General features: G+C 36.8%; 1 protein-coding gene across 1 annotated transcript in view; it reads right to left on the minus strand.

The window, feature by feature from the left end:
• Positions 1 to 885: 885 nt before the first annotated feature.
• LOC107571739 (Golgi to ER traffic protein 4 homolog) overlaps positions 886 to 11,667 on the minus strand; it is a 24,441-nt gene continuing 13,659 nt past the window's right edge. Inside the window, exons 6-9 of the mRNA XM_016258102.1 lie at positions 10,152 to 10,292; positions 5,748 to 5,823; positions 5,316 to 5,388; positions 886 to 1,690 (exon numbers count right to left, since the gene is read on the minus strand). Of these exons, the coding sequence (XP_016113588.1) occupies positions 1,602 to 1,690; positions 5,316 to 5,388; positions 5,748 to 5,823; positions 10,152 to 10,292 (379 nt within the window). The 3' untranslated portion in view covers positions 886 to 1,601. The remainder of the gene's footprint in view (positions 1,691 to 5,315; positions 5,389 to 5,747; positions 5,824 to 10,151; positions 10,293 to 11,667) is intronic.

An 11,667-nucleotide genomic window follows, 5' to 3' on the forward strand; every position in this document is an offset into this window, starting at 1 on the left:
GTTACACCGTGTCTACATCGGATGTGAGCGGTGTGGCGCAACAAATCCCCGACAGAAAACTGCTGCCGGGTTCTATTTATGACGTGCTGACACAGATTTCAAATGGTTTTCAACAGTCGTTTGATCGCATCCAGTGTAGGCAGACTTTAGCTGTTGTAGACACGGTGTTACTCACCTATTGAGAAGAAACAAAGCAACCTCGGCGTCCGATCGCAGGCCTCCACTCCTCGAGTTCTCTCCAGCGCTGGAAAGCTGATCTGATATTTACGCGGGTCCTACTTCTTGCCTTATCGTTCCACAGACGTTTTCCTCTTTTGTTTTTTTTTTTATCCACCATCTCTATTTTTCTGTTGCTTGGCTCAGGTGATTGGCTACAAGTTTGTTTTGCTATTCGGCCCGAATCAGTTTTTGAAAAATCACATACCCTGCCTTTAATAGACACTACTGTTAACTTACACTATTTTGGAAGAAGTTTGTACATTGAATGTTTTAATTTATACATACACATATGTTTTATAGAGGCACTTAGAGCTAAAATGAATAACAAAAAAATAAAAGATAAATTATATAAGATATTTTAAAGATTTTTTGTGTGACAAAATACATCTGTAATTTGTGAGGGAACTAGGGAGATTCTAACTTCTGTGTTGGCCTGCAAAAGTCATCCCTACGGCTATTATTGCCATTGCATTGGTGTATTAACTATCTGCAATATTTTAGAAAGCCTCCATTACCTACAACAGATTTCCAAAACAATGCCCATATATATATTGGTTGACATTAAACAATACTGCTGTACAACCCCAAAAAAGTTGTAATTAGCAACAATTGTTACTTCATGTTGAGTTTACGCTCTACAGGAATTAAGAAAACAGGACCCATCTATTTATGTTACATCCATTGATTCTTTAATTACCTCCAGTCACACCTCAGCAGAGAATGAAGCGGCCCCTTGGTGACCGATACATTTATAACAGCACATTCACACTTCGATCAACACGAACATGCATTCATCCACCCGCTCGCGCACATGTGTAAGATCTGTGCTTTTCTCATCCTCACGCATACAATGTAACAGAAGTGGTGAAAGGTCCTGTCAAGGATACCGTAATATCCCTGGTAAGATCTAGCTGTGAAGACACACAAAACCAAGCCTTGTTTTGATTTGAGCTATCATACTGTAGAATTTATCAAAGTATATTAGAACGGATTATAAGTTAAGAGCAATTGAATTACTTTCATTAATACACTGAGCGACCACCCTCAGGGGCAGGACAGGAAAGTCCCTCTCACAAACGAGGGGCCCTGACACCAACAGCTCAGTAGAACTACAAATGGAGGGCGTCCCAATTACATCTGAAGTGCATCTGTTTCTGCTCTTTTATGAATTTTGTTCCAACAGTCCGGGAAGTTTGATATTGTTGCACCTTCATTCTTTAAAAACTATACACAGAACAAAGTCCAACAATAACAGGAAAGAGTTAGTTATTGAAAAAGAGCGCCCAAACGGATGCGTGATTGGTCGTCGTTCACGTCAGTGAATGGTTTGGTATGGGGCTGGTTTAGGATGTTAGAGACCAGCGAGCCACCGGTCAGATGCTTCAGTCCAGCTCAATGGGGCTGCTGTCCTCCTGAGCTTCCTCACCCTCTTCCTCCTCACCTGAGCCCATTAGGCTATTCAATAGATTTCCTATTACAAAGAAAGCAAACCAGAATCTAGTTATTTTTTAACTCTTCGCAACATATCCTTAGATTAAAGTATTATGCTGAACAAAAACACTGTAGGTACAGAAAATTATTTTGACCCATTTTACACACTTATTTCCAGCGTGGGGGAAAAAAATAATGAAAGAAAATGCAACTTTTTATCTCGCAATTCTGACTTTTCTCCTTGCAATACAGAAAAAAAAGTCAATTGTGAGAGAAAGTGTCACATTTACCTTTTTATTTTTTTTTATTCCATGGCAGAAATAAGCTTCCATATAATAAATAATTACATACGCACACATATAGTGCTGCTGGAAAGTTTGTGAACCCTTTAGAATTGTCTACATTTCTGCAAAAATATGACCCAAAACATCATCAGATTTTCAGGCAAGTCCTGAAAGTAGACAAAGAGAAATAAATCAAACAAATGAGATGGAACTACATACTTTGTCATTTATTTATTCAGGAAGCTGATCTAATACTACATACTGTGAGACGCAAAATTCAGTTGTATGTGACTCTAGGATTAGCTGTTAATTTGATGGTGAAATTATGGTGCGTTCAAGTCATGTCGGATAGATTGTATTTATGAGTTGAACACATGAACGCCACCACAATGTCGTTATTACGAGTGAGAAACTCAAAATTTTGTTTTGTTTCCGAGTTGTGGGCGTGTCAATGAAAAACATGGCGGAATCGATGGATGCAACGTCTGTAGTTGACGGTAAATTTTTGTTTAAATTTATCGTTTTTATGACATTTTTATGCGATAAAGTTTAAAGTGGCTTCATAAATGACTTTTTAAAAATATTAAAAACGCAAAACACACCTGATGCGAATTCTTTGCTCTTCATTTCTATAAGCAGAGTTAACAGACCCTGTTGTATTTTCTTGTAATTTATTAAAAGAAGGTACACCGCCATCTTGTGCCGACTAAACTGACTTGAACGCACCTGACGTCGTAATTACGACTTGTCAACTCGTAAGTACGAACGTCCCAGGAGGACTTGAACGCAGCATTAGAGTCCATCTGTTCAAAGGTGTTTTAATCAGTGAGATGACTATCAGGTGTCATTGCCTGCCCTGTTTTATTTAAAGAACAGGGACCTATCAAAGTTTGATCATGCTTGTGGAAGTGAATCATGGCACAAACAAATGAGATCTCTGAGGACCTCAGAAAAAGAGTTGCTGTTGCTCATCAGGCTAGAAAAGGTTTCAAAGCCATCTTTAAAGAGTTTGAACACCACAAATCCACAGTCAGACAGATTGTGTATAAATGGAGGAAATTCAAGACCACTGTTACTCTCCCCAGGAGTGCTCCACCAACAAAGATCACTCCAAAGCAAGACGTGTAAAAGTCTGCACAGTCTCAAAGGATCCCAGGGTAACTTCTAAGCAACTAAAGGCCTTTCTCACATTGGCTAATGTTACGTTTTTATGACATTTTTATGCGATAAAGTTTAAAGTGGCTTCATAAATGACTTTTTAAAAATATTAAAAACGCAAAACACACCTGATGCGAATTCTTTGCTCTTCATTTCTATAAGCAGAGTTAACAGACCCTGTTGTATTTTCTTGTAATTTATTAAAAGAAGGTACACCGCCATCTTGTGCCGACTAAACTGACTTGAACGCACCTGACGTCGTAATTACGACTTGTCAACTCGTAAGTACGAACGTCCCAGGAGGACTTGAACGCAGCATTAGAGTCCATCTGTTCAAAGGTGTTTTAATCAGTGAGATGACTATCAGGTGTCATTGCCTGCCCTGTTTTATTTAAAGAACAGGGACCTATCAAAGTTTGATCATGCTTGTGGAAGTGAATCATGGCACAAACAAATGAGATCTCTGAGGACCTCAGAAAAAGAGTTGCTGTTGCTCATCAGGCTAGAAAAGGTTTCAAAGCCATCTTTAAAGAGTTTGAACACCACAAATCCACAGTCAGACAGATTGTGTATAAATGGAGGAAATTCAAGACCACTGTTACTCTCCCCAGGAGTGCTCCACCAACAAAGATCACTCCAAAGCAAGACGTGTAAAAGTCTGCACAGTCTCAAAGGATCCCAGGGTAACTTTTAAGCAACTAAAGGCCTTTCTCACATTGGCTAATGTTAATTTTTACGAGTCCATCATCAGGAGAACACTGAACACCCATGATGTGCATGGCAGAGTTGCAAGAAGAAAGCCACTGCTCTCAAAAAAAAAAAAATGCACCGTTGCCCATCTGCAGTTTGCTAAAGATCATGTGGACAAGCCAGAGGGCTACTAGAGAAATGTTTTGTGGACAGATGAGACCAAAATATAACTTTTTGGTTTAAATGATCAGCGTTATGTTTGAAGAAAAGAACACACTGCATTCCAGCATAAGAACCTTATCCTATCTGAACTGAATCTCAAGAGAAAGTGGGTCATGCAGCAAGACAACGACCCCAAGCACACAAGTCATTCTACCGAAGAATGGTTAAAGAAGAACAAAGTTAATGTTTTGGAACGGCCAAGTCAAAGTCCAGGCCTTAATCCAATTGAATTGACCTGAAGCAGGTTCATAGGAGGAAACCCACCAACATCACAGAGCTGAAGGGGTTCTGTACTGAGGAATGGGCTAAAAAAGCCGTTGTGCAGGACTGATCAGCAGTTACAAGAAACGTTTAGCTGCAGTTATTGCTGCAAAATGGGGACACACCTGATAAGATTCACATACTTTTGCCACTCACAAATATTTAACACTGGATAATTTTTCTCAATAAATAAATGACAAAGTATATATTTTTGTCTCCTTTGTTTGATTGGATTTTCTTTGTCTACTTTTTGGGGTCCTGGGTTATATTTAAGCAGAAATATAGAAACAGAAAATTCTAAAGGGTTCACAAACTTTCAATTAAAGGCCAACCATATATATATATATATATATATATATATATATATATATATATATAATTTGCAACAATATTAGATTTGCTATATAGTACATATTGCAGTACATGACTATACTGTATGTATGCAGAGCAGATAAAGTAGGATATACTGTATAGTTTAACAATATAGTTGACATTTTTCAATGATATAACAATCAAGCAGTTGAGATTTGCTATACAGTACACACATCTTAACTGTAAGTGTACTGTACTGTAAGTTTGGATATACTTAGTAGTTTTATTATTTGCATATTAATGATTAATTTCATTCATTTGAGTTATTAATTCAATATATGGTGATAATGAGAATTATGAAACCTGAGAGGTTTTGTACAATGTATCATAATTTGGTGTAGCACCAAGCCTAATTACTATTTGGTGATGTGTATCACCGACGCGGTTAAGTGATGCTAAAAACGGATCATACCACCCACCACTAAGTAATATAATTAAGGGGTTAATTGAAAGGAGTTGATTTTCTTTTTTTAATGAATGAAACTGGGAGCAAAAATGAGATGAGCTCTCTACAGACATCAACTTGTATTAAAAGATCAAACATATTCTACAGCTCTGAGACAAATTCAAACAAATTCAGCATAGTATATGTCATTCATTTAATTGTTTAACAGTGCTTTAGCATTTAATATCATGAATCATGATCAGTAGTCACACAGTGGTAGGGATGTTTCTTACCTAGCAAACCACCGTATGATGATGACTGTTTAGGTGGCACTCCAAAAAACAGCTGTCCTATTCTATCCAGATACTGAGGCCAAGAGAACAACATATTGTGTGTTATAAACAACGTCTAAAAGTCTTATCTCATGCAGAATCCACACTACATTATAACAGTGAAGTTGAATCTCTCTGAATGATGCCTGCGACCTTTAACATGATTTGTGATATTTGTGTAATCTAACTGCATTCTTACAACACAGATTATTACATTAGCTTAGCATCAATTTCTTTTGTAATCTATTGTGCAGACACTGATGTAGACAGCTTATTAGGTCAAGAGCAGAGCTAGTGTTTCAGTCATTCTGCCTACCCTTGTATGTCTAGGTACTACGAAAGAAAAGAAGCTTGTTGGTGATGTGTCTAAGAGCACTACTATCACGAACTCACCTCATTGTACATGGGGTCTCTCTTCAGTGATGGCTGATACTGCTCGCATAACACTGTGAAGACTGTCAACTTCCCACTGGAAATAAAACCACAATCATCCAGAGGCTGCGTTAATCGTTTTGTTCCATCATTTGCTTAAACACTGATGGATCATTCAAAATGTCAGATAAAGCTACTTGGTCTATTGCATGGCTCTTCAATTCCAGTCCTGGAGGGCCAGTGTCTGAAAGACTCCAAATGTAACCCACGTGTCTGTAATTTACAAGTAATTCTGAACACCTTTAACAGCTTGTTCACATATGATTGGTTAGAGCTGAACTCAGCAGGACAATGTCCCTCCAAGACTGGTGCTGAAGAGCCCTGGGGCCAGTTGCATAAACTTAGCCACCATGTTAAGACTGTGTCTTAAGAACTAGTTTGATTCAGTGAACAGTGTATGATTTCTATTAACATTACAGAATAGAACATGATCAATATTATCTTTCAACGTTCAATTTAAATAACTGTAATTGCACAAACTATGTAGGCTACAATTACAGTTTGTTTATTGTGAAATAACTCTGTCCTTCTGTCCTCTGATAAGCATTGTTCAGGGCTGCCGTTCCCAAAAGCTTTAATGCTTTCTTATGATACTTTTGGGAAACGCAGCCCTGTTTGAATGCACTGTCAGCAGTGAGTATTCGAATGCTCTCTGTGATTGATTAGTTCTGTCTTGCAACATTTGCGTGTCCAGATGAGCAGGAAAATAGTTCTATCCTACACAATTACTCGCTAACAAAGATTATTTGTCCAATTCAATGCATATTGTACAAATTATTTTTTTGTTAAATTAACAAAATCACTGGTAAATAAAACACAACTTAGTATCGATATTTTTTGTTTGAGTATCGATACTTTCGATACTCGCGGCAGTACTTTACTTTGGATCGATACGCCCATCCCTATCATATACAACATATAATCGTAACTTCCCTACAGGTACTGTTTACTAACAAGGTGACAGTGCCAACTACTGGCCTGGCATATGTAATACAGTGTTTTTGGCCGTTTTCGATCAATATTATCTTTCAACGTTCAATTTAAATAACTGTAATTGCACAAACTATGTAGGCTACAATTACAGTTTGTTTATTGTGAAATAACTCTGTCCTTCTGTCCTCTGATAAGCATTGTTCAGGGCTGCCGTTCCCAAAAGCTTTAATGCTTTCTTATGATACTTTTGGGAAACGCAGCCCTGTTTGAATGCACTGTCAGCAGTGAGTATTCGAATGCTCTCTGTGATTGATTAGTTCTGTCTTGCAACATTTGCGTGTCCAGATGAGCAGGAAAATAGTTCTATCCTACACAATTACTCGCTAACAAAGATTATTTGTCCAATTCAATGCATATTGTACAAATTATTTTTTTGTTAAATTAACAAAATCACTGGTAAATAAAACACAACTTAGTATCGACATTTTTTGTTTTCGCAGATATGTGTAAACGCGAATCGTTTTGAAAACGTTGTCGTGTACATGACACGGGAAAAACATTTCCGTTTTTGACTACATCGTTGTCTTGTAAACGTAGCCTAAGACTAAAATAACTCAGTCACACTGATATCAAATAATGCTATTTTTTACCCCTGCATAAAAATAGAGCAATAGACCAGAAAATGTCTACTCAGACTGTCAAAGTGATTATTATTTTCACAGAATTTTACAATATAGAGCAGGGGTTCTCAACTCTGGCCCTTAAGGTCCTTTTTTTTTTTTTTGCAGTGTTTAGCCAAAACCACTGGAAGGCAAGCCTGCAACCTTTAGCCAAAAAAGTGTAACGGCTAATTCTAATGCTGCGGCTTTGGTGGTATGCAGGGAAGGAGACCAGAGACGTTTACTTTTTTTTTTTTTTATGGATGTCACTACGCTACATAAACAGCTTTTGTGAGGAAATAACTTCTCATTTAATTAATCAACAACCTTTTTGCCAATCTTCAACATGTTTTACACTAAATAGTACTTACATTGGGAACTATAGATTTTACCTTGATAAATGTGTTATTTTTTAAGAGAAGGCAGGGAAGGGAATGTCGCGACAGGTAGGACTCATTTACAGCATTATTACCAGCAAATTTAATCACATTATTATTTAATAAAAGATATGTAATATTGTGTATTGTCTAAAAATATAAATGTTTTCTTTCTTTGGTTTACAGGTTTTACCTGAAATTAGACTTGAATTGTAATGACTATTATTTGACCATATGCCTTATGTTGAAATAATGCATTTTAATGAATAAAGGACATTAATTATTTGAAAAAGGTATTCTTCCTAAGGCTTCCACATTTCAACAAATAAATTAAATTTTTTAGTGGCTAGTATCAGTGTTATGTATGCCCTATCATGCTGGGGTTTTTTCTTTTAAATGAACAGAATAAAACCTAATCTTAAATCTTTTTTTACTGTGCAACGTAAACTGTAACTGACTGTCGTAGAACTGTGAAAGCCGGCCACGGACGTCACTGCCATTGTATGATTGGCTGAGGTGCCTCACGTGATCCAAGTTAGCCGTTACGCTTTTGTCCAATGGTAAGTAATACAGACCCTCTCATCTCCCAATAATAAGACAATCTCTGGTTTCGCTCCAACCCTAATGAAACACACCTGAACAAGTTAATCAAGGTCTTCAGGATTAATAGAAAATTACAGAAAGATGAGTTTGATCAAGGTTGGATTAAGTGGAGAGCCAGAGTTGAGAACCCCTGATATAGAGCATTCAAAAAATTGACACAAAGGGCCTGATGCTTGAAAAAGGTATTCTTCCTAAGGCTTCCACATTTCAACAAATAAATTAAATTTTTTAGTGGCTAGTATCAGTGTTATGTATGCCCTATCATGCTGGGTTTTTTTCTTTTAAATGAACAGAATAAAACCTAATCTTAAATCTTTTTTTACTGTGCAACGTAAACTGTAACTGACTGTCGTAGAACTGTGAAAGCCGGCCACGGACGTCACTGCCATTGAATGATTGGCTGAGGAGCCTCACATGATCCAATTTAGCAGTTACACTTTATCCAATGGTATGTAGGCTAATACAGACCCTCTCATCAACCAATAATAAGACAATCTCTGGTACAACCAATGTACACTCAATAGCTAGCTGCAAAAATACCCAAATAAATTCCAGAGTCTTGCAAAAAAAAAATTGTGTCTGCAGCAATTCTTGTGCCCTCAAAGTCTGAGAATTCACTCACTGGTTTTCACTCACTTATTCAGTGGACTATATTAGTGGAGTAATATAGGGAATAGCGAGTAAAGGTATATGTGAAGGCTCTAAAAGGACGTTATTGTGATTGCTCTGCCGTCTAAGATACTGTACCTTATTTTGACCAACTTCTAACACAGCATTCTAAGTATCCTTCACAGAGAAGCAAATCACAGAATTAGCGACAATATGTGACAAGCTTTGGCAAGCAATATGGCTATTTTTTTTAATAAAATAGAATTTGACAGTTTTATTCAATACTGTGTATGTTTATGGATTTCAGTTTTGAGTTGTTAGCTTAGCAACATGCTAATACCAAACTCTACTGAAAACAATTGTCATTCAAGTCTCCTATGGTTTCCTGTGAGAACAGCTAATTGTGTGGCAACAGATCTTTCCACAGGATGTTCACTAGGTTTTCGAATGGTGTATATTTCTTGGCTTTCTCCTTGTGAACAGATCACCTCCGTTTTAAAGCCAAAAGAAATCATCAGTTCCCACAAACCTTCCAGAAGAAAGCAACAGCAAAAAGAACCACATGATTATATGTGGGAAACTGCAAGAATATTCAGTTACGAAAATTGCAGAAGGGAGGGAGCTTGCTGTTCTGCTACATTCAGCTTAGGGGTGTGAAATATCACGATTTGTGATCGTGGATGATTAAAATGTCTCCATGATCTGCTTTTGAAGAAATATCGTAGTATCGTGCTACAGCATACATTCTATCAGTTGTAGTTCTGGCTCTTCCTCGTCTCAATATACTGTACAACACGACATACATTCACATCAAATGTTAACTCAGCGGTAGAGTTATACTCGTGGGACACTGCACTTCACAATCACAAAAGTGCATTATTTGCATGTGTTTTAAAGCCTTGCTGGTTAAACATTTCATTCGCGTGCTGTTCTGAAGTAATACAGACCCTCTCATCTCCCAATAATAAGACAATCTCTGGTTTCGCTCCAACCCTAATGAAACACACCTGAACAAGTTAATCAAGGTCTTCAGGATTAATAGAAAATTACAGAAAGATGAGTTTGATCAAGGTTGGATTAAGTGGAGAGCCAGAGTTGAGAACCCCTGATATAGAGCATTCAAAAAATTGACACAAAGGGCCTGATGCTGAGATCTAGAGTGTGAATCCAGGACAGTATCTCACCCGTCCACAGCCAGCAGGAGGAACCACAGGAAGTTCAGCAGAGGCTGCACAAATGGAGGACTCTTCTCTATAGACGGATGCTTCTGTGTGTATGTGGTGAATACCACCAATGCGCTTGTCTTGTTTTTTAGACAAAGGAACCTGCAGGCAAGAAAAGATGCTGAGGTATATACCAATCATTAAAAAAAAAGAAGAAGAAATAAATCAACAATCAACATAATTTTACTTGATGTGACAAGCACGACAAAAAAAAAAATGTTTGCATCAAGTCACTGCCCTTAAACTCACTTTTAAAAAGCAGTTGGACGACACCTTAAAGGAGTAGTTCATACATCATAAAAACAGTTCATATGATTCCTGCACTATTTTACAATTCTTCTGAATGCTATTCATAAGATAGCTCTGTGTGAGAAACAGACCTGAACTAAAGTTGTTTCCTTTAATTTTCGATTCACTCAACACTGCGTCAGTAACTTTGGAAACACAGTGTAAATCTCTGGCCAAAGTGTGTCTAAAGATGACAGGCTCTCTATATAAAGCGTTGTCAAACACCAATTCCTTAAAATATTTCTCCTGCACGCATCGATATCACACTGTCTAAATAAGAGGCCCAAAGATCCAAGATCATCACTGAGAAGTAGGGGTCGACCGATATGTGTTTTTCAAGGCCGATGCCGATACCGATAATTACAGATCAAGTAGACCGATAACCGATATTTTGAACCGATATATATGTCTGGTGTAAAAATGAAAATTAATGTCAAAATTAAGAACAACAAGGGCTCTGACAAAAACTGCCTTCCCTGGTGTTGGTTGAGTGTAGTACTCCCACAGTAAACTCTTTATTTTAAAGAGTTAAACTCTTTATTTTTTGGCAAACAAAGGGTTTACCATTCAAATTAAAACATGGAAGAAATAGCATATTGTGTGATTATTCTTTTAAACAAAAGTTGTATTAATTGTTGTAGTAGTCAGGGGTTAAAGCAAAAAAAAATAAATCTTTTGACTGAAAATTTTTCCTGTCACACACCCAGTTTAAGATTAGTGTTTTTCTTCTTGTAATCAAGAGCACTTGTCCTCCTAATTTAAAAAGATTGAGCACCTTTTGATCAATAATAAAAAAATCTAATATGAGGTGAAGTGATTTACAGGGGCATTTTCTTTTTACCTTTGCAATGGCATCATTTTCATCTGTAAAATTCAAAGATTTATGTTTATAAGCTTTTTAAAATTTCTATTTAAAACAATATAATAAGAAGTAGAATAAGACAAATAAGTTACCAATCATGAAATTAGTATTAATGAAAAATTTATTTGTACTACAGGGGTGGTACAAAAAGAACACAAAAGTGGCTTGTAGGTACATTTTCAGACATTCAATGAGGCTCAGAGGTGGCATGAGTGCAATTACATTCATAAATTCATGTGGAGATTAATGTTTTAAATATAATTTTGAATACAGAAATATTAAATGATTTAAATAACTGCAATTATACCTAAAAATGAAACTGAAACC

This window comes from Sinocyclocheilus grahami, unplaced genomic scaffold (genome assembly GCF_001515645.1).
Source record: "Sinocyclocheilus grahami isolate Dianchi unplaced genomic scaffold, SAMN03320097.WGS_v1.1 scaffold1642.1, whole genome shotgun sequence".
NCBI lineage: Eukaryota > Metazoa > Chordata > Actinopteri > Cypriniformes > Cyprinidae > Sinocyclocheilus > Sinocyclocheilus grahami.